Source organism: Cotesia typhae, unplaced genomic scaffold (assembly GCF_013202065.1).
Source record: "Cotesia typhae breed Kobodo isofemale line unplaced genomic scaffold, CoteBio_Ctyphae contig_5, whole genome shotgun sequence".
Taxonomy (NCBI): Eukaryota; Metazoa; Arthropoda; class Insecta; order Hymenoptera; family Braconidae; genus Cotesia; species Cotesia typhae.
Window position 1 is genome coordinate 11176014 of NW_027423757.1, and position 27525 is coordinate 11203538.

At 30.0% G+C, this 27525-nt stretch overlaps 8 protein-coding genes across 9 annotated transcripts; all 8 read left to right on the forward strand.

Moving 5' to 3' along the window:
- Positions 1 to 449: 449 nt before the first annotated feature.
- LOC141530415 (odorant receptor Or2-like) lies at positions 450 to 2913 on the forward strand. The gene is made up of 10 exons (XM_074247495.1): positions 450 to 593; positions 651 to 770; positions 862 to 979; positions 1505 to 1769; positions 1836 to 1958; positions 2024 to 2114; positions 2185 to 2321; positions 2575 to 2707; positions 2778 to 2780; positions 2866 to 2913. Exons 1-10 carry the CDS (start codon positions 450 to 452, stop codon positions 2911 to 2913), a joined length of 1182 nt encoding a protein of 393 aa, XP_074103596.1.
- Positions 2914 to 3512: 599 nt separating this feature from the next.
- Positions 3513 to 5845, forward strand: LOC141530578 (odorant receptor 67c-like). Its single transcript, XM_074247766.1, has 10 exons — positions 3513 to 3656; positions 3733 to 3852; positions 3997 to 4114; positions 4173 to 4437; positions 4739 to 4873; positions 4945 to 5035; positions 5093 to 5229; positions 5497 to 5629; positions 5696 to 5698; positions 5798 to 5845. Exons 1-10 carry the CDS (start codon positions 3513 to 3515, stop codon positions 5843 to 5845), a joined length of 1194 nt encoding a protein of 397 aa, XP_074103867.1.
- Positions 5846 to 6225: 380 nt separating this feature from the next.
- LOC141530570 (odorant receptor 13a-like) lies at positions 6226 to 8132 on the forward strand. The gene is made up of 9 exons (XM_074247760.1): positions 6226 to 6467; positions 6534 to 6653; positions 6723 to 6840; positions 6902 to 7166; positions 7243 to 7377; positions 7437 to 7527; positions 7595 to 7731; positions 7797 to 7929; positions 7997 to 8132. Exons 1-9 carry the CDS (start codon positions 6279 to 6281, stop codon positions 8045 to 8047), a joined length of 1239 nt encoding a protein of 412 aa, XP_074103861.1. The 5' UTR covers positions 6226 to 6278; the 3' UTR covers positions 8048 to 8132.
- A 387-nt stretch (positions 8133 to 8519) lies between these two features.
- Positions 8520 to 10476, forward strand: LOC141530572 (odorant receptor Or2-like). Its single transcript, XM_074247762.1, has 9 exons — positions 8520 to 8660; positions 8790 to 8909; positions 8990 to 9107; positions 9195 to 9459; positions 9526 to 9657; positions 9845 to 9935; positions 10022 to 10158; positions 10227 to 10359; positions 10426 to 10476. Exons 1-9 carry the CDS (start codon positions 8520 to 8522, stop codon positions 10474 to 10476), a joined length of 1188 nt encoding a protein of 395 aa, XP_074103863.1.
- A 402-nt stretch (positions 10477 to 10878) lies between these two features.
- LOC141530574 (uncharacterized) lies at positions 10879 to 12539 on the forward strand. The gene is made up of 8 exons (XM_074247764.1): positions 10879 to 11142; positions 11229 to 11346; positions 11401 to 11665; positions 11720 to 11854; positions 11928 to 12018; positions 12086 to 12222; positions 12296 to 12428; positions 12489 to 12539. The coding sequence occupies exons 1-8, from the start codon at positions 10879 to 10881 to the stop codon at positions 12537 to 12539; spliced, it is 1194 nt and encodes a 397-aa protein (XP_074103865.1).
- A 749-nt stretch (positions 12540 to 13288) lies between these two features.
- On the forward strand, positions 13289 to 15050 carry LOC141530571 (odorant receptor 13a-like). 2 transcript variants are annotated; one of them, XM_074247761.1, is made up of 8 exons: positions 13289 to 13432; positions 13505 to 13624; positions 13688 to 13805; positions 13949 to 14213; positions 14279 to 14413; positions 14494 to 14584; positions 14654 to 14790; positions 14867 to 15050. In XM_074247761.1, exons 1-8 carry the CDS (start codon positions 13289 to 13291, stop codon positions 15048 to 15050), a joined length of 1194 nt encoding a protein of 397 aa, XP_074103862.1. The 2 variants fall into 2 exon arrangements, 1 of the variants encoding a protein (XP_074103862.1); XR_012479766.1 differs by lacking the exons at positions 13289 to 13432; positions 13505 to 13624; positions 13688 to 13805; positions 13949 to 14213; positions 14867 to 15050 and having other exon boundaries at positions 14383 to 14413; positions 14494 to 14589; positions 14654 to 14676.
- A 2148-nt stretch (positions 15051 to 17198) lies between these two features.
- LOC141530416 (odorant receptor 9a-like) lies at positions 17199 to 19238 on the forward strand. Its single transcript, XM_074247496.1, has 8 exons — positions 17199 to 17687; positions 17780 to 17899; positions 17971 to 18088; positions 18160 to 18424; positions 18488 to 18622; positions 18690 to 18780; positions 18849 to 18985; positions 19052 to 19238. The coding sequence occupies exons 1-8, from the start codon at positions 17544 to 17546 to the stop codon at positions 19236 to 19238; spliced, it is 1197 nt and encodes a 398-aa protein (XP_074103597.1). The 5' UTR covers positions 17199 to 17543.
- A 576-nt stretch (positions 19239 to 19814) lies between these two features.
- Positions 19815 to 27405, forward strand: LOC141530417 (uncharacterized). Its single transcript, XM_074247497.1, has 16 exons — positions 19815 to 20167; positions 20460 to 20579; positions 20814 to 21196; positions 21279 to 21401; positions 21467 to 21557; positions 21621 to 21763; positions 22023 to 22155; positions 22244 to 22289; positions 23626 to 23887; positions 24909 to 25041; positions 25582 to 25749; positions 25816 to 25935; positions 26003 to 26120; positions 26333 to 26594; positions 26671 to 26787; positions 27348 to 27405. The coding sequence occupies exons 1-16, from the start codon at positions 20021 to 20023 to the stop codon at positions 27403 to 27405; spliced, it is 2424 nt and encodes an 807-aa protein (XP_074103598.1). The 5' UTR covers positions 19815 to 20020.
- The last annotated feature ends 120 nt before the right edge of the window (positions 27406 to 27525 follow it).

Below are 27525 nucleotides of genomic sequence, written 5' to 3' on the forward strand. Positions count from 1 at the left end.
TTTATAAGACTCAATTAATTAATTTAATAAAATAGCGTCCAAGGATGAAATTAAATTTTATTTTGTTGTAAGATTTTTGTAAAATATCAGTTATTTTCACATCACACTTGTACAATTAACAAAATTTACTCTATTTAATTACAAGACGATCTAAACCTTCAAAATATGAAACAAAGGATATTAAAAGTAGAAGTAGAGGTAGCGTGTGTTACTGATAATTGCCGATAGAATATTAATTAAAGCGAGTGTGTATTCTGCCTCTAGTTTAATTGTAATTACCCTCACACGCAAAAGAAAACTGGTAATTAAATTGAACGCTTCAATTAACTCGTCCGTCAACGTCAATAGATTTCTCCAGGGGAAAGTAATTGAGGTGCAAGAACACGATGCATCATTAAATGGTAATCGAACGAAAATAGTGGATACGTGAGACTTATACTCTCAGAACAATGTCGATATATGACGAGCCTAATTACAAACTGGCTAAAAGTCTTTCTATCGTAACAGGCCGCTGGCCGTATCAGTCTTACGGCCAGAGTTTCATTCTAGTCACTATAATATGGACTGCTTTTACTTTGCAAGCGATCCCGCAAGTAAGAGTAGTACTCAATTTAGTTTAGTAATACTTATTTACGTAGAACGCCTTTCAGACCCTAGCTATTATCTTACATTTTCACGACCGAGGAGTTCTGCTAGAAGCCATGGCGCCCTACATAATAGACATCATGTTTGTTGCTAAATATATGAACGCAAGTTACAGTGCAAAATTGGTTCGTTTTTTTGAGTATTATTTTTGAGTAAAAGCTTTTTTTATTTGTTTTTTAAATTACTAAATTCTGAAATTAGGTATTGTATATTTAGATGAAAATTTGTTTTGATAAAATTAAAACCGATTGGACTTTGCTCCACAATGATGAAGAAAAACAAATTTTGACTTATCATGCCAATATTGGAAGACTTATATCAACTGGATATTCAGGTAATTAAAAAAATTTATTTTCAAATTTTTTACTGTGCAAAGTAAAGATATGTGCACTAAAAAAAAATTAAATTGAGTCAAGAGAATAATTTTTGAGCTCAGAAAATAATTTTGAAGAGTTTTAATTGTTTTAAATCAAGACGAAAAATTCTTGAATCAAATAAAATTTACTTTAATAAAAGCCAAGAAATGTTTCTTAGTTTAAGAATTCTTTTATTCAAATGTGTTTTCGTCAATTAACAAATGAAATAAAATGACTAGGGGTCATTTTAGAAATGAATTTTCTCAAAAATTGAACAAGAATTTTTTTACGATCATTTTGCATTTAATTTTTGATTTTTGAAAAAATTTACTTTCGAATACCTAAAAAAAATTGGGGATGATTATAAATTTTTGTTTAGTTCAAAATTTTAGTCTGGATAAGAAAAAAAAAAGACTTTTTGCAGTAAAACATAAGAAATTTAAATTTTTTATAAAAATAGCTAGAAAAAAATTTTTACCTACTTACAAAAAATGAATACCAAGGATTTGCTGCTGTAACGACGGCTATCTTCATCGCGGAGCCAATAATCCCGCAGATCGTTAATGAAATAACAAAATCAAATGCTACAATTCCGCTGAGATTCGCCCTTCCAGTGGAGTACGTAATCTTCGAAAAAGAAAACTACTATTGGCTGATGTTCACCATCACCAACTTATTCGCCATTAACATGATAATTGTGATAATCATGTGCGACGTTGTTTTCATCACCTGCGTGCAACACGTCTGTGGACTATTCGCAGTTGTAGGGTAAATTGAAATCTTCCAAAATTTAACTTCCATTAATTTTTTTACTAATTTTTCTACTTTAAAAAGATTTCGAATAGAAAGCACACCATTAGGAAAAGTTGTAAAAGAAGAAGCAAAAGGAAAAATTTCCTCAGATGCTTCTTACAAGCACTTGGTTTCATGCATCAGGAGCCACAGGAGAGCTCTCGAGTATATTTTAATATGCAATTTAGTATTTTTGATTTTTAATTTATTAACAATTTTATTGATTGCAGATTTGCTGATCTTCTTGAAGATACTTTTTCTAAGAGCTTCGGCGTGGTTGTTGCATTGAACTTGCCGATGATGAGCGTCACTGCAATGCAGGTGACATTTTTGAAAAAGCTATAAATATATTTTCATTAAAATAAGTTTGGAGTGTTTATTTTATTTACAGATCATTACACAGTCGAATACTGTGCAGCAAATTTTGAAATATCTATCGTTCGCTTTTGCCCAAATGCTTCATCTGTACTTTGATTGCTTCATGTCTCAAAATTTGACCGATAAAAGTGTCAGGATTCAAAAATGCATGTATGTAATTAAATTTAAGAAATTTTTGAGAAATAAAAAAAGGCTTGATAAATTCTTTAAAAATTTGGAGTCCTTAGATTTTTATTTAAAAAAAAAAAAATTATTCCAAAATTCCAAAAATTGTCTAATACAATCTAAAAATCCCAAATTTTTTTATTTAAAAATATTGAATTGATAAAATTGTCTTTTGTGAATTTTTTGAGCCTTATCAATTCTCATATTTATTATATAATGAGGAGAATTTTGAACACAGAGCTAATGTGAAATATTATGACCTCTCAATCGAATCACAGAAATTGCTACTTTTGATGACAATGAGAAGCCAAATTCCCTGTAAAGTAACTGCTGCTAAAATAATGGAGTTGTCCATCGAAAATTTTGGAAATGTAAGAACTATATTTAAAAAAAAAACAATTACTATCATTACTAACCTTTTTTTTAATGTTATTTTTGCAGATGGTAAAAACTCAAAATTGGCAAACAGTGGCACTATTGTAGCCAAAAGCATATAAAAAATAGTGTAAATATATATTTTTAATTTCAGGTGAAAACTAGCGGATCTTATTTCACAATGCTTATGTCAATGGGATAATTTAAATAAATAAAAAAATATTCGAGTCTTACTCCTGTTTAAAAATATTGATTGAAAAATGAAATTCGAGTTCCTTTCAATAAATTCAATTTTTCTGTTTGTATATATAGATATACAGTAGTTTGCACAAAGTGACCGCTTCTATATTCTTTTCAATCAATATTCTTAACCAAGGACCCGTAAAAATATTGTCACAAGTCGTAATTAAAGAAAGTTTTATAAAAATTTGAATTTTTCGATCTATTTACCCTGGCACACTCCTACTTCTCGATAATTCAACATTTAAGTAACTAAACACGCGACCCAGCGTTGAATAGAATTTAATTTCGCCTTCGGCTTGAGAAAAGGGGTTCATAGTTAAAAATTGCTTAAAAATAACCACCGATATTGATATTAAGATGTAAAATCGTCAGAGTAACCGTAGCAACGGTATACCCACAAACGGGGATACATTGACTCGTGATTGAAAACATAAATTAAGCTGTCCGTCAACGTCAATCATTTAATTTTTCACGAAAGATAATTGAGGTGAAAAATTCATTAAGCTAAATGTAATACAAAGGCAAGACAAAGGATTGTGTGTCAGAAGTACAAGAACAATGGATTTATATGATCAACCCCACTACAGGACAACTAAGAACTTTGCCATTCTCATAGGTCGATGGCCTTATCAGTCTCCCTTTCAGAGCGTAATAATACTCGTTGTTATCTGGACTGCATTCATTCTGCAAGCGATCCCTCAAGTATCAACTATTTTAAATTCACGCATTTATCTATCGTTTTAATTGGACTAAAACGTTTAATATCTACCATTTTCAGACAATAGCGATTATCAAGCATTATGATAACCGAGCGATTTTACTCGAGTGCCTACCGGCTTATGCGATGGACATTGTGATGGCGATAAAATATATAAACCTCATCTATAACGCAGAAACGGTTCGTCAGTTTTTTTTTTTTAAATTGAGTGTTGAAAAAAAGTTGAAAAAAATTTTTGTGCGATCCCGGAATGATCTTCAATTCATCATTATCACAATTGTGAGTATTAATTAATCCTTTTAATCAATTGGTTATGACTTTTAGATTAAGCGTTTGTTCGAGCTAATGAGAGAAGATTGGGAATTGCTGAAGAATGAAGAGGAAAAACGCATTCTTCAGTATCACACTGACATTGGACGACTTTTGGCTTCTGTTTACGCAGGTAGGAGCTTGGAAAATTTTTACCATGAAGGATGTTATGATCAAAATGTGTTATACAGGATTTGCTTTTACGACGACGGGTATGTTTGTCATGGAACCAGTTTTGCCGAGAATTATCAACAAAATTATTAAGTCTAATGAGACAGTTCCACTGAAATTTGCTCTTCCATTAGAATACATTTTCTTCGAAAAGGAAGATCATTATTGGCCAATGCTTACTATCACTAATATTTTTGCAGTCAATATGATTGTTGTCATAATATCTTGCGATGTTATTTTTATAACCTGCATTCAACACGTTTGTGGGATATTTGCAGTTATAGGGTGTGTTTAAAAGGGCATAGCCGGATAAACATGGTGAATTGGCTCCCATGGAATTTTCTATCGGTTTTTTGGTAATCGCTTTGGTACCAAATGAAAATAATTTGGCTAAAATTTAAGCGAGTAATCTCAAATTGTTTTTGAGATATTCAAAAAAAAATATATAATTTTATTAGGAGAAATCGAAATTCCACGGGGGCCAATTCACGATGCATGTGCGGATATATCCTTTTGATAATTTGTAATGGCTAAAGAGCATTAACCATTTTATTTTTTTTTTATTTTTTAATAAATATTGGAACAGATTTAGGATAGAAAGATCACCTACTGGCGGAGCGAGGTTGAAAGACAAGTATGGAGTAAGCGTCAAATCAAATTTGCAGGATCCTACTTATAAACATTTGGTTTCATGCATTAGGATTCACAAGAGAGCTTTCTAGTATGAGAATTGCAAAATATTTTTAATAAGGTTGTCTAATTTCTTTGAAATTGTAAGTTTTTTTTTCACAGTTTAGCTGACATTCTTGAAGAAACTTTCACCCAGAGTTTCGGAGTTGTAGTCGCGTTAAATTTACCACTCATGAGCATAACTGGCTTGCAGGTACAGCTTTTGATATCACAATAAATTGTAATAAATTGTAAAAAATTTTGCTTGCAGTTGATAACACAATCTAACACAGTGGAACAAACGATCAAGTTCGCCTTATTTGCTGCTGCGCAAATGATGCACCTATTTTTCGACTGCTTTCTTTCGCAGAATTTGACTGATATGAGCATTGAAATTCAACAGTGCATGTACGGAAAATCTTAATAAATTTTAATTTAGAAAAATTAGGATGAGGCACAATAAAATCATTTCGTTAATTTATAGCAAATATCAATCTTACTTGCGTAATTTTTAAAAATAGTACCTGGAATATCCGATAGGTGGCGCACGATCGCTAAACTTTCTCGCTGTTAAAGTGGCTGATAATTTATACTTATATTAAAAAAAATTTTGTGCTTCATTTTTTTTTTGTTATTTCGCTCTTTTAACACATTAATAAAATTTTCTGCATACAGATCCAACGTTAAATGGTACAAGAGTTCAAAAGAATCTCAGAAGATCCTACTTTTGATGTTGATGAGAAGCCAAGTGCCCTGCAAAGTCACTGCAGCTAAAATCATGGAGCTATCCATTGAAAATTTTGGAAATGTAATCATTAAAATTAAAATTTTTGTCAAATAATTATTATCATCTCTAATTTATTTCACTTTGTAGATGGTAAAATGAGGATGTGTCACAAATATAGCTTTCATAATCATCGATTACGATATATGAACCAAAATTTGGTAAATATTAATAATTTTTTTTTCCTTTTAGGTGAAAACAAGCGGATCATATTTCACAATGCTTCTGTCTATGCAATAGTGAATTTTTGATTATATCTATGGTGTAAAATATGTTGATTATGTGTATTGAATAAGAATATGGTAGTTGTTAAGTATTTTTTGTCTGACCGCTCCAGTCTTTGCAGACATCCTTCACTTTCTTCACTTGATTTTTAATTATTGTAAGAATATAATAAAAATCTAAAGTAAGTAAACTTACCTTTGACGTCTTTATTACTTCAAAAGCGCTTACACTCTTCAAAAAGACTACTTCGAGCGCTTGATTACATTTAACAAAGCACTGTTACTTTGTAATGCTGTTACGAAGTATCGACCGTCACAATGGCAACCCTTTCCTCGAATATACTTCCAAATAGAATTAAACGCAGTAATTAAACCGTCCGTCAATGTCATTCAAAATCTTACCAGGAAGTAAAATAACCAAGCTAAATGCAGAGTAGTATTATTTTTGAATGACAGCTTTGAAGTCTAAATGTGAAGATAAAGTTTTCAGTACAATGGATATCTACGAGCGATCCTACTACAAGATAGTTAAAAGCTTCGCTTCCTTCATCGGTCAATGGCCTTATCAGTCGCGCCTTCAGCGTTTGGTATTGGAGTTTCTCCTCTGGAACCTGTTCATCATTCAAATAATTCCACAAGTTGTGATTTGATATTAGTTAACATCACTTCAACTTACTCTTTCTAAAATAACCATTTTTTTCCAGGTCGTTTCTTTGGTAGATCATTTTAAAGACCTGGATGTAGTTTTGGAATTGTTGTCTGCATTTATTATGGATTTGGCATATATCGCTAAATATTCAAATGCTATTATAAAAGCTAAACTGGTATTTATTTATTTATTTTTATTATCAATATCAGTAATAAATTAATCAAAGTGAGCTTTCTTGGTTTAGATAAAAAGAATTTTCGAAAAAATTAAAGAAGATTGGAAGATCCTGAGAAGCGACCAAGAAAAATTGATACTGGAGTACCACCTGAAAATGGGCCAGTACTTATCGATTGGATATACTGGTACAAAAAATTTCAATTAAACGTAAAACATATTGTAGTTAATATATTGTGTTGAAATTAGGTTTTGCAAACTTGGCGCTTTTAGTATTCATACTAGATCCAATTTTTCCGATAATCATTGACAAATTTTCTGAATCAAATGACTCTTTACCGCGGAGATTCGCCGTTCCGATGGAATTTGTCGTATGCGATCAACAAAAGTACTATTGGTCCCTCCTAAGCTTGTCCAATTTTTGCATTATTTCTATAATCATGGTGATAATTTGCTGCGATGTTCTCTTTATTTCATTTGTGCAACACGTTTGCGGAATATTTGCCGTTGTGGGGTAACCTGAAACAATAATTTTATAAATTTAGCTTCATAAAATATATAAAAATCTAACATCAAAATATTTAACTTAGCTTTCGTATAGAGCATGCACCCAACGTGATCATTCCTCACGAAATACTCAAAGATTCAAATTTTGGCAGCAACTATCAAGATGTTCATTACAGACACATTGTCACTTGCATCAGAGACCACAGACGAGCGTTGGAGTAAGTTATCATCATCAATATTGCTAAAAATTGTCCTTTGATTGACTCTGTTGTTAAAGATTCGCTGAACTGATCGAAACTACCTTCACTGAATCTTTTGGAATTGTCGTTGGGCTAAATTTGCCCATAATGAGTATCACCGCGGTCCAGGTGCAGTTCTCAATTTTTTTCTGCTCATTGGTAAAAAATTTATGGAAATTTCATCATTATTTTCCAGATTATGGCTGAAACAAATTCTATCCAAGACACTGTCAAAAACATCATGTTCACTGGTGCCCAATTGGTCCATCTTTTTTTCGACTGCTACATGTCTCAAAGACTCACGGATATGAGCTCGCATATCCACGATTGCATGTATGTATTTATTATAAAAAAATATTTACTTGATTTGCAAAAGTATTTTTTTAATTTTTTGATAGAACGAGAGCTAAGTGGTACGAAATTTCGGCGAGATCAAGAAAGTTACTGATTTTGATGACACTTAGGAGCCAAGTTCCCTGTAAATTGACAGCGGCGAAAGTCATGGATCTGTCTATAGAAAGTTTTGGCGTGGTAAAAATTGAATCATACCTTATCAATTTTTTTTAAATGTTATTAACACCATTTTTATTTTTTTCAGTGTGTCAAAACGGCTGGTTCATACTTTACAATGCTTATGTCGATGCGTTGAAAGAAGAAATTTTTTATAATTATAGTAACAAGATCAAAAAATTTGGCATGCATTCAAAAATGTTTGTCTTACCAGTTTTTATATAAAATCTTCAGAAAAATGTACTTTAATCTCAAAAATACAAAAATTGAAGCGAAAAACACTATCACAAAAATTTTTGATTTTTTATTAAAGCACATTTTTGGAATATTAATTTATTGTATCAAAAGACAAACCATAAGTGAGAGAAGTATTATTCTTTCTTAGCTATAAAAAAAAAAAATAAATCAAAGTTACCATAATAACGAAATAAATACAAATAGTTACATTTTGACAAGCAATTTGAGCTGTCAATCAAACGTCAGTCACCATCCGTCAGTCAACATCTGTTTCTCAGAAAAAAAAAGCGTAGTATCGACTATGAGCAATACTTTTATATCCTTTCAGAAATACAAAACTAATATTATGCCATAAAGAAATAAATTTTAGGACAATGAACTTCGACGAGCCGTATTATAAATTACCAAGAAATTTCGCCCGCTCGATAGGTTGGTGGCCGTACCAGTCTCGCCTGGAAAGTTTTCTGATCGGGATCTTCATTGTTTTGGCGTTCACCCTCCAAGTTGGGCCAATAGTATACAAATAATTTTAGTAATCACGTCAATACTTTCTAAAAACGCTCAACTAAAAATTTTTTTATTAATAATCATCCATTATAAAATATTCTGTTCTTTTTTATCAATGAGTATTTAATTTTTCGTAGATTACTGCTATCGTAGTGCATTTTGACGATCGAGAATTGATACTCGAAACAATAGCACCAATTTTAACCGACGCAGCATCACTAATTGTGTTTGTTAATTCGTCGATAAATTCAAAAATGGTTAGTTCAAATTTTAACGTGCGATAATTTTGTGATTTTGCTCTTCGATGAATCTTCAAAGTAATTTCTTCTATGCTTAGTTGAAAAAGCTTTACGAAAGGATCAAAGCCGATTGGAAGTTAGTGGCCAACAGGAACGAAAAGCTAATTTTGGAAAAGTATGTCGAATTAGGAAATTTGATGGCCGCTGGATATGCAGGTAATTTTGAATCAATTCTTGTACGTAAATTAACAAAGACTCTGTGATTGTTCGTGACAGAAGGGTAAAAAAAAATTTCTTGTAAAGGGTTTGTATATTTAGCCACTGTGACCTTCATATCGGAACCCTTAGTGCCGATTGTTATCAATTTGATGCTCAAAACAAATTTATCCGCGCCACACAAATTGTCTGTTCCCATGGAATGGGTTGTGATTGACCGAGAAAAATACTACTGGATTTTGATAAGCTACTCGGGTGTGTGTATCACGGTAATTCTGACGGTACTCACTGCTTATGACGTCATGTTCATCACGGTTGTCTATCATGCTTGTGGATTGTTTGCAGTTACAGGGTTAGTATTCGTTACATATGCTTAGATAACTAAATTATTTTAATTAGACAATAATTGTGGTTCCAGTCATCGGATCCAAAATTTGACAAATTATGAAAACTTCGAAAACAACGCAGAAAAAAACATTTTTCTCAGTTCAAAAAAAAATCATTACGAACATTTGGTTTCATGCATCGAAATCCACCGCCGAGCTTTAGAGTATGTCAAAAATATTTTTGGTTCTGCTGAAAGAAAGGCTACTTTTTTTTTTATGTTGAAAATTTTTATTCAGAAAATTGAAGTAAGCTTTCATTCAGCTAGTGGTTCATTAAAATTTTCAAAAATTATCAGTTAGTTCTATCGAATGCCCAAAAATAAATCTGTGTCAATTTTCATGCTACTGAAGATATGTTGATATGATTGAGAGAACTATCACTGGCTGTTTTGGAATAATAGTATTATTGAACTTGCCGTTAATGAGCGTTACAGGAGTTCAGGTTTGTTTCCAAAATTTAGTTCATTTTTTAGCAATGCAAAAATTTTAAAAAACTCAAAAATTAGAACTTCAAAAATTATTTTTCAGATGATCACACTAGACAACACTCTGCAGCAGAAGATAAAAAATTTGATGTTCATCATGGGCCAAGTGATCCACCTCTTCTTTGAGTGTTTTTTATCCCAACAGCTGACTGATATGAGCCAGCAAATTCACACCCAAATGTAGTTATAATTTTTACCAATTTATTACTTAACAATTTTGAATACAAAATGAAAGTAAAATATTTTAGAACGGCCCAAAAGTGGTACAACATTGACGTGAAGTCCCAAAAACTTTTGATCATCATGATAATGAGATGCCAAACGCCGTGTATACTCACAGCCGGCAAAATAATGGGCCTGTCTATCGAAACTTTTGGAGTGGTAAATTTCAAAATTTGTGTTTTAATTTGTACAAAATTTCAATTTTTGACCCATGCATTTTTTCAGATGCTCAAAACTTCTGGGTCATATTTCACGATGATTTTATCAATGCAGTGATCTGAAGAAATGAAATTGATAATTTTTTGTTAATTAATAAAAATTTATAGTTAATTATTAACCTTACCAGATTTTGAACCTTTACTTTCAAGAAACTTCCAAGTTTTTCCTTCTACATAATATTCCTTCTCGTGTCTCATCAAAAATTATTAGTAGAACTTTAAAATATATACTAACACAATATCATTAGATTTTCTTTAACAATAAGTTTAAATAGCAAAAATCGAAGTTACCCTGGAAACACTACATCCCCTTAAAAGGGGTGACGGGAGACAGGAATTAAAATGTCTATCAGTCAAATGTCGTTTTAATAATTTATAATAAAGAAAATATATGAGGTAAAATGTTTGATTTAATACTAAGAAGAGGCAAACGTCGGAAATAGTGCTCATAATCAGCAAGATGGACATTTACGAAGAACCCTACTACATAATAACAAAAGGCTTCGCTTCTTTCATAGGTCAGTGGCCCTACCAATCTAGGAAACAAAGTATTATGTTTGGATCTATAATGTGGAGTTTATTTATCTTGCAAGTTATTCCGCAAGTGGTTTCTGTGGCTTTGCATTACGACGACGAGGAACTTTTGTTCGAGTCCTTGTCGCCTTTCATCACAGATTTGATTTTCATTGCAAAATACGTCAATGTTACAAAAAAAGCTAATATGGTTCGTTTTACAATTTGGAAATTCAAATTTAATCTATTTTTTTATTGATTAGTAAATATTAAACTCTGACTAGTTATAAAATCTAGATGAAGACCCTTTTCGACAAAATTAAGGACGATTGGAAGATTCTCAAAAATGATCAAGAAAAATCTATTTTGGAGAATCATATGCTCACAGCGCGGTACATTTCTCTCTGCTGGACAGGTACAGTAATTTTATTATTAATTTAAACTGAATTAAATTTTTTTCTTGTGCTAGCTTTTGTAAATTTAACGGTGATGGTATTTTTGATGGACCCAATTCTACCAATAATAATAAATCACATTCAAAAGCCCAACGAATCATTACCAGTGAGATTTTGCGTCCCAATGGAATATGTGATCATTGATGAAGAAAAATATTATTGGTTGCTCTTTAGCTTTTCTAGCATTTGCGTTGTTTTTATCATCATGGTTATCATTTGTTGCGATATTATATTCATCAGTCTTGTACAACACGTCTGCGGGATTTTTGCAGTCGTCGGGTAAGGTACCAAAATGATTAATTTTTTATTTTTTTGAACGGCAAATTTTTCTAGATTCCGTATTGAAAATTCGCCCACTGTTGATCTTTCCCGCAAAATGCTCACTGGGTCAAGATTTGGAATCAACTCTCGGGATATTCATTACAAACATTTTGTTTCATGCATCAGAGATCACAGACGAGCATTAGAGTAATTTTTTATCACATTTTAATCAGCAAAAAATTCGATGATTTATTTTTTTGATCCATCTGTTTTTGATCAGATTTGCGGATCTCATTGAAGCTACTTTTACTGGATGCTTCGGTATTGTCGTTGGCCTAAATTTGCCGCTAATGAGCATCACTGCGGTTCAGGTTCAGTTCTCAACATTTTGGGAAAACTTTATTTGAAATGTTTGATCAAAAATTAAATTTATTACAGATCATGACGCAATCGCAATCGATCCAAGACACAGTCAAGTACATCATGTTCACTTTCGCTCAAATGATCCATCTTTTCTTCGACTGCTACATGTCGCAGAGGCTGACCGATATGAGCGCTCACATTCATCAATGCATGTATATAATTTTAGAAATGATTTTTTTGGCAGCTCTTGCTTATTTCATGGAAAAAATAAAATTTTTTTGATAGAGCTAGAGCAAAATGGTACGAAAATTCAGCCAGGTCAAGGAAATTGCTCGTTTTGATGACACTCAGGAGTCAGATTCCTTGCAAATTAACCGCAGGAAAAGTTATGGAATTGTCTATAGAAACTTTTGGAGTGGTAAAGTTTTTAAAAAAACATTTTATTTATTTTTGTAATAATCAGGATTCATTTTTTCAGTATCTGAAAACGGCTGGGTCATACGTCACGGTACTTCTTTCAATGCGCTAATTTATATTAATTTTTTATACATAATTATTAATTAAATACAGTTTTTTTATGAATATGAATGAATTTAATAGTAGAAGTGTTTCGTAATTAATTTTTGAATCAAATAAAATTTCTCAATCTTGGTTCAAGTTAATTTTTTTTTCTGTATATAGTCATTTTATTTATGTGATTAAATGTTCAATTAAAAATTATTGATCTATAAGTTTAATGATCATAAAAGAAGATTTTTATCTGGAGAAATTTTTAACGCGGAAAAAATAAAAAAAAAAAAATTTTTTTTACATTATAATCTCAACGAATTAAAATTTTTTTGAAGATTGCAAGTAATTTTGATACAATGACAATCTATTTTTTAAGGAAAATTTCCAAATTTTAACGTAATTGTTTAATTTTATAATGTCAAAAAATTTCCATAATGTGAGAAAAGTGATTCACCAAGTCGCAATTTTCTTTTGAAATTAACATTTTCTGACTGTGCAAAACACTGTATCATTCAAACAGCCAATCAATAAGCAATACTGTATATTTTGCCAATAATAACAATAAAAAGAAAACCCAAGTAACCATAGCAACATTTTGAATACAAAAAGTGCAATTTTGACACATGATTGACAACATCAGGAAACGTCCGTCATCGTCACTTCGATTCTGCGAACGAAGGGTAATATTGACATAAACATAACATGATTACTTTTTTATTTTTACCACCGGAAAGAAACTTGAATCAGTAACGAAGACCGCTTGAAACAATGAACTTCTTCGATCAGCCTTATTATAGTTTACCTCGAACTTTTGGCTACTTCGTAGGTCGGTGGCCGTTCCAGACTAGTCTTCAAAAGTTTTTGATAGGGATTGTCATCAATCTAGCTTATATTCTGCAAGTGGGACCGAAAGTAAAAAAATAAATTGTTTAAATAACTTCAAATTTATATTTAATTATTTTTTGTGATGGTCATTTTTGACAGATATTGGCAGATATTGTGCACTCTGATGATCGAGAGTTGATTTTTGAAACATTGGCTCCCACTATAACAGATTTTGCAGCTTTTGCAAAATATATCAATACTTTTATAAATGCAAAAAAGGTTTGTAATAAATAGTAATAATTATTTTTTAAATAAATGATTAATTTTCCAATTTTTATTCAGATTAAGAATCTTTTGGAAAGGATTAAAGAAGACTGGAGACTGATTACAAACAACAGTGAAAAACTTATTTTGAAAAAATACGCTGGAGTGGGAAAACTCATGGCTACTGGATACGTAGGTTAACAATGGATCAATTTTATTTATTTAATATTAAAATTTTTTTTTACATTTGGGCGCCATTCTTTCAAAAAGTTTTCTTCCAAATGATTAAATATTTTTTTTTTTCATAATATTATTTAACGACAATGCAGTTATTTTAAGGATTTGTATACACATCGACTGTGATGTTTATTATCGAGCCGATTTTGCCGATATTCATGAATTCAATATTAAAAACAAACATCACTGCGCCACATAAATTTGCCGTTCCAATGGAGTGGATTGTAATAGACAAAGACAAATATTATTGGTTGTTACTCAGCAATTCAAGCGTTTGCATCATGATAATTTTGACAACGCTCATTTGCTATGACGTTATATTCATCACTGTTGTTCACCATGCTTACGGATTATTTGCAATTACAGGGTATGCAATAATGAAATCAATTAAATTATAAAAGCGTTTTAAATTTGAAAAAATTCTTCTTGCAGATATCGGATCAAAAATTTGCCCAATAATACAATACACGAAAAAAATTTTCCAAAATTTGATTCAATCACTAATAGAGGTGATATACATTACAAACATTTAGTTTCATGCATCAGAATTCACCGACGAGCTTTAGAGTACGTCCAAAAATATAATTTAATTTTCTCAAATTGTTCAAAAGTTGACAATTTTTTTGATAACTCACTTGTTTTTGAAGATACGCAGATTTTATTGAACACACCTTCGCTGGATGTTTCGGAGTGGTGATTGGATTGAATTTGCCGTTAATAAGTATCACTGGGGTTCAAGTACAGTTATTTATCAATCTATTTAACGCGTGTCTTTTTTTGGGCGAGTCGAACAAATTTTTTTTTCAGATTATTGCAGCTTCGAACACCTTTCAGCAGAAAATGAAGTACGTCATGTTCTCAGGAGCTCAGATGCTACATCTCTTCTTCGAATGCTTCCTGTCTCAGCAGCTGACGGATATAAGCTCGCAAGTTCAACAACACATGTACAAATAAAAAATACAAATATATTAAATTGTCAATAATATAATTTTTGATTTGTAATAAAATTATTTTGAACAGAGCCAATGGAAAGTGGTACGATATTTCGGCAAAATCACAAAAATTGCTGATTTTGATGACCATAAGGTGTCAAGTACCTTGTATTCTAACAGCAGGAAAAATTATGGGATTGTCTATCGAAAGCTTTGGAGCTATGATCAAAACTAGCGGATCATACTTTACGATGCTGTTGTCTATGCAATAAGTTTTTATTTTTTTTTGAATAAATATATTAAATATACATTAGAGCTCCTAAATGCTTTTTTTGAATTACTAATTTTTAATTTTTTTTTTACTTTTGAAGTCTTTATAAATTCATCGATATATTAATAAAATTCGCCCGGGAAAAAATGATTTTGCCTAATTATATATGGTTATATATAATATAACTTATATATAATTAGACCTGAAAATTGGCCAGGTCTAATTATATATAATCATATACAAGTTATATATAATCATATATGAGTTATATATAATCATATATAAGTTATATATAATTTTATGTACTCATATATAACTACATGTAACAACATTAAATTATATATCATTACCCCTAATTAAATATGTGGTTATTTTTAGGGATATAATATTTGATTTCGGCGTACCTAATCCTGTAACAAAAAAAAAAATCATCACATATGATTTTGCAGCTATAACTCCGACGCGGTCACCCATCCAATTACTAACCACGCGCAATGCTGCTTAACTTTGATGATCCCAGTGCGTCTCGAAATTCCCGGCTGCTATGCTGTCGTCTTTTAAGTATTGATGATTCTATGAAGTATATAACGTATCAAATCAATTTATCAGAAATATAATATAAAAATTAATTTTATATTAAATTTTGATACTCTTGATTCGCTTATTTCACTGAACCTAATTATAACAACATATTTATTCCAATAATCATTTTATTATTAAACAGTAGCAGGGCAAACCAAGACATCCTATAGGAAGTGCAATAAATTTTTCATTTTATAACTATTTAAGCGTATTGTAAAACATCATTTTGCACTTTAAGTGATATCTAAAAAATGTTTGCTTAGGTCTGACTATGCATGAACCTATATATAATTATATATTAACTTATATATAATTTAATAATACATGATAATCTATAAAAGGGTAATTATGTTAGCCAAGTTTGATCACATCTAATTATATATGGACCCGTATATAATCAGATCTGATTACATACAGATTCATATTAGTCAAGTATGAGTAGGTATAATCATATATAAGTCTACATATGGTTATATATAATTACTAATTATTAATTAGATATAACTATATATGATTAGGCAAAATCATTTTCTTCGGGAATATAATCAGATTTAATTCAACAAAGTATACTCTATTAAAATACTAATAAATATATCATGTAAAATTTAGGAAATATTATACATAATCTATTATAAGTGTATTACTTCAATATATATAAGCAAAATGTATTATTAATTTAGTATTGTTTTATAAATAATAGTAATGAAATATAAAATAAAATAAAACTTAGCTCTTTATCTGCAATTATTAATAAAAAAATTCAGATCTTATACTTATCTTAAAATTACTAAAGAACATAAAATCAATAATCATTGATAAATTTATAATTTACGTTTGATTAGATATAATTATGTACATAGCTTTACGTTTGATTATATATATATATATATATATATATGGTCCTATATAAATTAGATCTGATCAGATCTAATTATATATAGATTTATATATAATCATATATAGCCCTAGATAACTCAGGTCTAATCAGATCTAATTATATATAATCATGTATGGACCTAGATAACTCAGGTCTAATCAGATCTAATTATATATAGACTTATATATAATCATATATAGACCTATATAAGTCAGATCTAATCAGATCTAATCATATATAGACTTATATAAAACATACATATAATACATTAGTCCATATATGATTATATATATTTTATATAAAAATTTATATATAATAATATATAATTATATATATTTAATATATAATCATATATATATATATATATATATATATATATGGTTAGGCAAATTCATTTTTTCCCGGGTCCAAAAAAATAAATCAAAACTTTCCTAAAAAAAACTACTTATATAATTTTATTCATAAATTATTTTTTTTTAAATGCAAAAAAAATTTTTTTTCACGACAATAATTTAACAGTTGAAGAAAAAAATCATGCATAAGGTTGAAAAACATTTTTTTACCTTGTTTAATGATGTACTTACCAATTTTCAAAGTAGCCATAAATATTTTTTTAACTGTAATTTTATGAACATGTTATTGTTAGTGAAACAATCAAGGGTACTACTGCAAAACGTTGTATCTTCTGACTGAAATTCACAGCAGATACAAAGTTGTGTCAATACACCCTCGAAATGTAAATCTCCTTGTTCCTTATCCTTTGCAGCCGAAGAACAAACTGATCAATGAGCGGCGTCTAAATTCTTTGCTGCGAGAAAAAAAAAATGGTTGCCATAACAACACTGCGAATACAAAGGTGAGCTGTAAAAAATGATTGAAATCGCTAGTTTAAACGTCCGTCAACGTCACTTTAAAATAAGTGTCAGGGGGTGTAACGCCGGCCTTGATTGAAGGGCTTCAAATTTTAAAGAAAAGCACAAATTATGTCAGAAAATATAAAAAAATAACTGTCAGAAATAAAAAGAGCCTGGAACAATGGACTTTTTTAACCAACCCTGTTATAAGTTAGCGAGAAATTTCGCTCGGTTGATAGGTCGATGGCCTTACCAATCCAGTCTTCAGTGTTTTCTGATAGGAGTCGTTATTATTGCTGCGTATATTTTGCAAGTTGGACCTAAAGTATTAAAGTTGTTGTAAAAACAATTTACATAATTTCTTCATTTTTTTGGGCAAAATTCAAGAATAATTAAATTCAAATTTTTTTATTCCAGATATTAGCCGATATTGTACATTCCGATGATCAAGAATTGGTCCTCGAAACTTTGGCGCCCACAATAACGAATATTATGGCATTTGCCAAATATATTAACACTTGGGTCAATGCAAAAATGGTTTGTTGTAAAAATTTTGGAAATAATGTTACTTAATTTCAGTACAACCAAATTATTACTGTCGTATTTAGCTTAAAAAACTTTTTGAAACGATTAGAGACGACTGGGCGCTCGTGTCAAATAGTGAAGAAAAAGAAATTTTGAAAAGTTACGCAGAATTTGGAAAATTTTTGGCCACTGGATACGCAGGTTAAATATTTTTTACTCAAAAAAGGTTAATTTAATTAAAAAAAAAAAAAAAATTCCAAATTTTATTAAAGGGTTTGTTTACGTAACAACAATAACATTTGTAACGGAACCGGTTTTGCCAATATTAATAAACTCTGTTTTTAAAACAAACTTATCGGCTCCGCACAAATTCGCTGATCCGATGGAATGGATAATTATTGACAAAGAAAAATACTATTGGATACTATTGAGCAACTCCAGTGTGTGCATTATGGTGATTTTGAGTTGTCTTATTTCTTATGATGTTATTTTTATCACTTTTGTGCATCACGCTTGTGGATTATTTGCACTTACAGGGTATTAATTACTTGAGCTTACTGTTTCTCAGTTGGTTTCTTCAATACGTTTTTTTTTTTCCAGACACAAGATTCAAAATTTGACCAGCGACAAAAATTTGAAAAGGTTACCCAGAAGAACGACTGTTTTGAACCGATCTCACGATTTTCATTACAAACATTTAATATCTTGCATAAAAATTCATAAACTGGCTTTGAAGTATGTAAAAATTTTGTATTTTATTTTAAAAGGTTCAAAAATCTTTAAAATTAATTATTTGCTCAAGCTATGTAGATTTAATTGAAACGACTTTTTCGGGATGCTTCGGAATTGTCGTTGGCTTAAATTTGCCGCTGATGAGTATCACTGGAGTCCAGGTTTGATATCAAATTTATACAATTAGCAAAATTTGGAAAACTGAAATTTCCAAAAATTTAATTTTCAGATTATTACACAAGGCGGCTCTTTGCAGCAAAAAATTAAGTATGTAATGTTCACGGGAGCTCAGATGTTGCACCTATTTTTTGAATGCTTCCTGTCTCAACGATTGACGGATATGAGTTTCCAAATCCAAAAACACATGTATGGAAATTATTTTAATTAAAAAAAAATTATTGAAATTAATTTAATGCTTACGTTGTTTACTAGAGCAAACGGAAAGTGGTATAACATTTCGCCAAAATCTCAAAAACTTTTAATTTTGATGACGATGAGGTCTCAAGTTCCGTGCATACTGACAGCAGGAAAAATTATGGGATTGTCTATCGAGAGTTTTGGAATGATGCTCAAAACCAGCGGCTCGTACTTCACAATGCTGTTGTCTTTTCAAGCATAGAAATATTTATTGTTATATTTTTATTATGAACGTTGAATTATAATTGTTGTTAATAAATATGTTGAATTGATAATTAATTAATACATTTTTTGAATCTTTTATTTTCAGGGAGTTTTTTTCTTTAATAATAAGACAAAAATTGAAATTTTGTAAAATGTTTTGATACTTACACAAATTCTTCAATTTTTGGATTTATAAACATTTTTACAGAAAATTGCAGGGAAAATATCAATAAAATAACACTGTAAGTATCTTCACACAATTTTTACCTGAAAAAATGTAAGTATAAATTTTTTGTGTAGAAATAATATTTTTTGGAAAAATTATTTTTCCAAAAATTTGTTAATTTAAGAGTCAAAAATCGTGGATTTAAAATTTACCGTCTGTAAAATTTTTTTCCATGCAGTAAACTTCGAAAATATGAAAATTGAAAAGGATCAATACGGAGTAACAACTTATATCCAAATTTAGAAAATTAACGATAGTTGCCCAAGAATACTACGAACAGTATTAGTTACCAAAAACTGTACTAACAATGGAAACCTTCAGATCTAATTTTCCGTCTAATGTTCAAAGCCTAGTACCGTTAGGCCGTTTTAGAGCTAAAATTTCAAATCAAAAATTCAAATTTCGTGACTAGTTTCACCACGTCAGACATTAGATACTAGGAAAAGTTACTTCTAACAGAATTTTAAATGAGATCGATAGGCAACAATAGACCAGTCAGTCTAGTTGACTCTTAGTCCTGTGACAACCAACTAGCAACAAAGTTTTAGCTAGCCATGGAGACTAACACTACTACTCCGTATCATAGAATTAATAAAATTTTTCTTAGTGTCATTGGCCAGTGGCCCCATCAGACGAAATTGTCCAAATGTATTTGTTATATTATTTTATTTTTCTTCTGTTCTACGCAAGGATATCTTCAGGTGATTAACGCGATTAGGAAAAAAAATGTTTTTTAATTTTTTTTGCGAGTGATAGTTGAAAAGTTTTTATTTTAAATGAATTTTTTTTCTAAATATTAAACTCAGTGATAATTCAAAAAAAAATTTTTTTATTATTTATTCCAGTTCTAAATGATTTATTAAAAGGAAATTAACTGTGTTGTCAAAGCATTTATTATAATTAATACGATTTTTATTTATTTTATATTTCTCTAAATTTAAGAATTAATTTGCGTGTTAATTATTAAAAAAAAAATTTTTTTTTTAATCTCAGACTGCTGGAATGATAGCTGCAAGAATTGACATCGATGTTTTTTTGGAAGCGATTCCTACAGTATTGGCCGATGTTGTTTGTGCAATAAAAATGTTCAACTTTACTGTAAATTTTAGCAAGGTATTTTTTAAAAATTAAAGCAATATAATAAATGAATTTTATCTAATTTTTTAATTTTTAAAAATTTTATTACGTACTTCAGGATAAAAAACAATCCAAAATTAAAATTTTAAGATTTCATCCTTTTAAATTCTGTCCAAAATAATAAATCAACCTTTCATCCCTAGCTCAAAATTTTTAACGATAACTAATCAACATCTATTTTTTAAATAAAAAAAAAATTTTTAATCCTAGATGAAAAAATTACTTTTGATAATGGAAGACGACTGGAAAACTTTTTCTTCTGGCCCAGAAAACGATATTTTGAATGAATACGCCCATTTTGGAAGAAAAGTTACCATCTACTACACAGGAGCTCTTTACGGAACATTGGCGCCCTTAGTAATAGTTCCAATCACTCCTTTGCTGCTGGATGTAATCGCTCCTATGAACGAAAGTTATCCAAAACACTTAATGTTCCAACAAATAGAGTTCCTAGTAGACGCTGAAAAATATTTTTTTCCTCTATTTATCCACAATTACCTTGGGACCGTCGCGTATTTGACGATAATCATAGCAATTGATACGATGTTGATGGTTTACATCCAACATGGCTGCGCTAAATTTGCAATTCTTGGGTAATAACTTTGTAAAAAACTCAAACTATCTCACACCTTATTATTAAAAATTGACTGGATCAAAATTTGTTCAAATTTGTAGGTTGTTTTTGGAACGGATTGCCAAAAGCGCAGATCGGGGTATCAGCCGACATGATAATAATCTTCCGAGTGTTGACTATAAAGATGTGGTCAAGTGCATTGCGTTTCATAACCGTGCAATCGAGTCCGTATTTTTCTTTAATAATAATTTTTTTTGATCATTTTGAAAATTTTGAACTTTCTAAACAGGTTCGCCAATCTTATCGAAGATGCTAATTGCGTCAGTTTCCTCTCTATAATTGGGATAAATATAATAATGATGACAACTTCGGCTTTGGTGGTAAATATATCTTGAAAAAAAAATCATGTTTTTACCAAAATTCAAATTTTGATTTTTTTGCAGGCTCTTTTCAAATTCATGATGAATGAAACAGAAATAGCAGGTCGGTTCGCGTTCTTTACTTTGGGAGAAGTCTGCCATATTTTCTATAGCAGCTGGCAAGGAGAACTACTTTTAAAACACAGCGAATCAATATTTGACCGTGTGTTAGTATCGAATGAAATTTTTGATTTTTATTATAAAATAAAATATCTACACGGTTCAAAAAAATTATTTTAATCGAAGAAAATGAATTTTGAACCAAGGAACTAGTTTTCAGGAATTTTGGAATTTTGACTCGTCAAAAATTCTTTATTCAAAAATATTTCTGCGTGGTTCAAAATTTTTTAAAATTATTTTTCTTTTCTAGAATTAAATTAAATTTTTTTTAAAGCGGAATTTTTATTTAATTTGATCAAAATTTAGTTACCAAGCAAACTGGATTGACATATCAGTGCGTTCTCAAAAACTAATGGTGCCATTTTTGTTGAGAAGTGCCATTCCTTGCAGATTGACCGCAGGAAAAATGTTTGAAATGTCTTTAAAAACTTTTAGCGTGGTAAGAATATTATACTTTCTAAAAAAAAAAAAAAAAAAAAAAAAAAAAACATAGAATAAACTAAAACATAAATGAAAATTTATTTTAGATTGTGAAAACGTCTTTTTCGTACCTCACTGTGCTTGCATCAATGCGTGCCTAATATTAAAAAGTTGAGTATTAATAACCGAATAATTATAATAAAAATAAAATTAGCACTCTGGAATGGTTGCATCGCTTTTTTGTACTCAGTATCTTCGCTGCTAAAAAAAAAAAATTTATTAAAAATGAAGATCATAAACTTAAGACTTATAGTTAATTAATTAAATTTTGTAACTTTTTTATACTCATATCTTATGTGTAAGTTATGTACTATGATAACAATGTAATCTTTGATATTTTTCTAACTGCGAATTCTTTGAAAAATACAGAACCACAAATTTTGAATCAAAAAAAAAAAAAATTTATCTTTTTTGTAAAGAAAATTTCGTCACTTTAAAAGAACAAATTTTACTTTTTCAAACGATGAAATAGAAATGTCAACAAAAATTACACTTTTTTGTACAGTAATATAAATATGATGAAGCACTGTAAGACTTACTGTGTAAAAAAGGGAATATTATTTCTAAAATTTACGTGGTGGAACATCAAAGCAAACAGTCAGTACATTTGTAACCACTGTATTATAACCTCCAGCTCATTATTTATTAAGCCACTTTGCATCTCATTATTATTATCAACCTGGAGCAAAGACTTCTTAGAGAATCGGCGATAAGGACATCATGACATTCAAACCAAGACATCAAAACATTAAAAACATTAAAAGTTTCGATAGAAATAGAACAAACAATCGCAATACTGACACGAATTTGCGATGAATATTTTTGAAACGCGTCATTTTTGAGAATTCAAAGTCGTGCTTACTGTCCTTGGACTATGGCCTCCTCAGCCGCCTTTTCAGCGAAATTGCGCGCGGTTTTTTGTAATTTTAGCTATTTTAAGTATATTGACCGTAAAGGTAATTTTTTGATTACTTTAAAAATTATAAACTTCAAGGTATAAAAAATTTCATTGCAATAGGTGATCAAATTTGTTGAACTTATTCACGATATTGACGGCGCTATCGAATGCATGCCGATGATTATTGTTCATCTTGTAAGTTTGACAAAATATTTAAACTGGATCTTCAATGCTGACAAGGTATACACAAAAAAATAGAAGAAAATTCAAAATTTGTAATTTTGCTTTGTGGTTTTTACGTTTTCCAAATTTTTACGGAACTTTTTAATAATTTAAATTGAAAATTTAGCTCAAAAAAATATTCATTCATATCGAACGCGACGGCGAGACTTTGGAAGTGAGCAAAGACGTCGAGATCATGGAAAGTTGGATGAACTGAATTCGAACCAGCAGCGCTTCTTATACAAGTATGTTTAAAATTTGAACAAACCCTCAACTTTAGCCCAAAAAAATTGTTTTTTAACTGAGCAGCCAGCATATTCACTATTGTGGGGATGTTTTTCCTCGCACCAACAGTGCCCAAAATTTTGGACATTGCCGTTCCTCTGAATGAGTCTCAACCTTTGGTGATGCTGTACCAAACTGAGTACTTCGTTGACGAGGAAAAATACTACGTTTATATATTGCTGCATGCGTATATGTCGGTGTCAGTTTCCATCGTCATTCTTGTGTATTTCAACGTTCTTCTCGGCACGCATGTTCATCATACTTGCGCAATGTTTATCATACTCAGGTAACATTATATTGATACACTGAAAAAACAAAATTGAATCAAGTAAATAATTTTGGAAAATTTCCTCTTTTTGATTTGGGCAGAAAAATTCTTAGACTGAGAAATTTTTCTTGGTTTAAGTAAATTTTATTTTATTCAAAACTTTTTCATCTTGATCCAAAACAATAAAATTATTTTCTTGGTTCAAAAATTTTTCTCTTGATTCAATTTTTTTTTCTGTGCAATTTACATTACATTATTTATCTCACCTTTTATGATTGTTTTGATAATTATAATGTTATGTTCAATTTATTTTTAAATCATATTTGGAAACGATACATCTCGATATGTGTAACGCTACAGATTCCAAAAAATCTGAAATGCTCAAGCGGAAAATTATCCATTACATTAAAATTCATCGAAATACTCTAGAGTATATTGACATTTTTGGAATTGGTATAAATTGTTTGATGATAAAATTAGTTAATAGTGTTTTTGAACTTATTTATTAGATTTGCCGAGGAATTGGAAGCAGTACTGCTTGGTTTATTATGCTAACATTGTGTACTTTTGTAATTACACTTACCGGGACTGTGGTTATTACACAAATTTCATTTTTTTTCGTGCATTAATACTTACTTTGTAATGTTCAAAATTAATTTTTGAAACTGTATTATCTTTAAAAAAAAATAGTATCAAAAATATAAATTATTTCAATGAAGACTATTAATAAATTAAACTTCTAGATTTTTTTCAAAATTAATAAAAAAAAATTGTATAAATTTAATGAAAACATACGAAAATCCTACGGAAAATTTTCAGGCAGTAATGAAACTCGACAATCCAATGGAAGCAACAAAATTTGTCTCATTTTCACTAGGCAACGTTTGCCACCTCTACTACACAACTTTCCAGGCCCAGATGATCATAGAAAAAAGTGAAGCGGTTTTTTATTCAGTGTCAGTTTTCAAAAATTTTTTACTCCCACAAAATTATCAAAAAATCAAAATATTCATTTCAACTCAATAAATACCATTTTTAGTTACTTTTCTGATTGGTACGATTTCCCTCCAAAGTACCAGCGACTCTTGATCCCTATTATGATGAGAAGTAAGACTCCTTACAGCATATCCGCAGGAAGCATATTTGTCCTGTCGATGGATTTATTCAGCTCCGTAAGTAAAAAAAAAAAAACTTCAATAAACATTTTTGAAGACTCACAAATGGTATTTTATTTTGAAGGTAATTCAAAAAGCGATGTCCTTTTTTACACTCATATCTTCAATGCGTTGAAAACTTTTCAACGATAGTTCAATTCTCAAAATGTGATATAATTATTGTAATAGTTAGCTACTTTAGAGGCTAGATAAAAATTAGTGAATAAATAGAAAAATGTTTTGATAACTGTTATATTAAAAAAAAAAACAAAATAAAGTTTACCAAAAAAAATTTTGGAACAAATTTATTTCAGTGACTTTCAGCGAAAAATAAACAATTGACAATGACGAAGTATTTAAAAATTTTCCAGAGTCGCGTGATAAATTTACGTGTTTGTAACAAGTATCGTTAGGCGAAACAATTGTTCTGCTTCTCGAAATCTATAGTTCATTAACTATTGACCAATCATTTCCTCTGTTCTTTTTGTAACTAAGACTTCTGAGAGAATAACCAATGATTGTAGCGAAAATTGACTCAAAGAAGACAATGATTGTCAGTCGCAACACAGACACGCAACTAAAATGAATATTCTTGAAACGCGTCATTTTCGAGAATTCAAAGTCGTGCTCACCCTTCTGGGACAATGGCCCTCTCAGTCACCCTTGCAGCGATATTGTGCACGGTTTATTGTTCTGTTAGCTATTTTCAGTATTTTGACACCAAAGGTAACTGTTTTATGTTAATTAATAAAATTTGGCATTCGATTTATAAACCATTAATGGATGGAATAGATTATCAAATTCTTTGAAGTTATTAGAGACATTGATGAAGTTATCGAATGTTTGCCCATGATTATTCTCCACTTTGTAACTCTTACAAAATATTTCAACTGGATTTTCAATCAAGAAAAGGTATTTTTGATTTTTTTTTTTTTTTGAGGATAAAATAATTTTTTTGGAAATTTTTGGCTTTTTGTAGGTAAATAATTTAATTTTACACATCGATCGTGATGGAAAGGCTTTGAAATTAGATCGGGATGTTGCTATAATGGAAAAATGGTTACAGCGAATACGAAATGTTTCGTTGAGTTATTCAAGTATGAATTTTGTATTTTTAACTATCATTCCATGAAAAAAAAAAATTTATTAAATTAAATTTGAGTTATTTTTAGCGTATTCGCATGAAATTTTAATTTTATCATTGCTTGTATTTTAATTTAACCTAACACAATCATTTTTAAAAAATAAAATTGTTAATTTTGTCAAATTTTGGTCCTTTGATCTCCGAAAAAAAATATTTATTATTCAGCCGCGATGTTTTCAATTCTAATATTGTACCTGGCATCTCCTGGAGCTCCGAAGTTCATGAACTTGATAAATCCGCTGAATGAGTCTCGTAAAAGAATATTCCTATACCAGACAGAATATTTCGTCGACCAAGATGAATATTACGTTCATATTTTGATTCACGCATATATGACCGTGCCAATTTCCGTTGCTGTTCTCGTATACTTTGATAATTTAGTTGGAACGAAGGTTCATCATGCTTGTGCTATGTTTGATATTCTCAGGTGAGTTTCATTCTAAATTGAAACATTAAATTCGATTATTTGTTGACTATATTTGAGTAAAACTAAATTTTTATAGTACTTATTTAGAAAACATCAATGTTGGAAAATTAAATGAAGTTGGTAGCAAAGAAGATTACAATAGAATTCATAGGAACATTATGTGCTGCGTTAATATGCATAAAAATGCTCTAAAGTGAGTTTTATTGTTTCAAAAATTTTTACAAGGCTTTAAAGCTCAATTATTTTAATTCACAGCTTTATTAAGATATTTTTTAAGTTGCAAATTTTAAAGTTTTTTTTAAACAACCGGAAAAATTTTTTTTCGTGAACTTATATCAAATTTTTCTAAAAAAAATTAATTTTTTAAATCCTCAGATTTTCTCAGGACTTAGAAGATTCTATATCGTCAGCCTGGTTGCTAGTTTTATTTTTCAGTCTGACGATAATTTCAATAACAGGCACAGTGGTAAGAATTTTTAATTTTTTGCCGTCTGACTTGCTAGTGTAAGCTAAAAAAAATTTTTTTTCATCTCTACAGACAACTACAAAATTCGATCAACCTAACGAAGCCTTCAAATTTATGGCTTTTACTATCGGCGCGGTTTTCCACCTTTTCTACACCAGTTTTCAGGGCCAAGAACTTATAGATCAAAGTGAACGAGTTTTTCGAGCTGCGTATGTACTTTAAAAAAAAAAAAAAAAAAAAAAAAAAAAAAAAAAAAACCACTAACAAAATAAAAATTTTAATTTTAGGTACGACTCAAGTGGTACAATCTCCCTTGTTCTCACCAAAAGCTCCTCAGTTTTCTGATTATGAAAAGTGTGACACCAAGTGTGATTACTGCCGGCGGAATGTATATTTTATCACTTGATACTTTCAGTATCGTAAGTATTTTATCAAAATTGATAATTATGTCAACTATGAATTTTT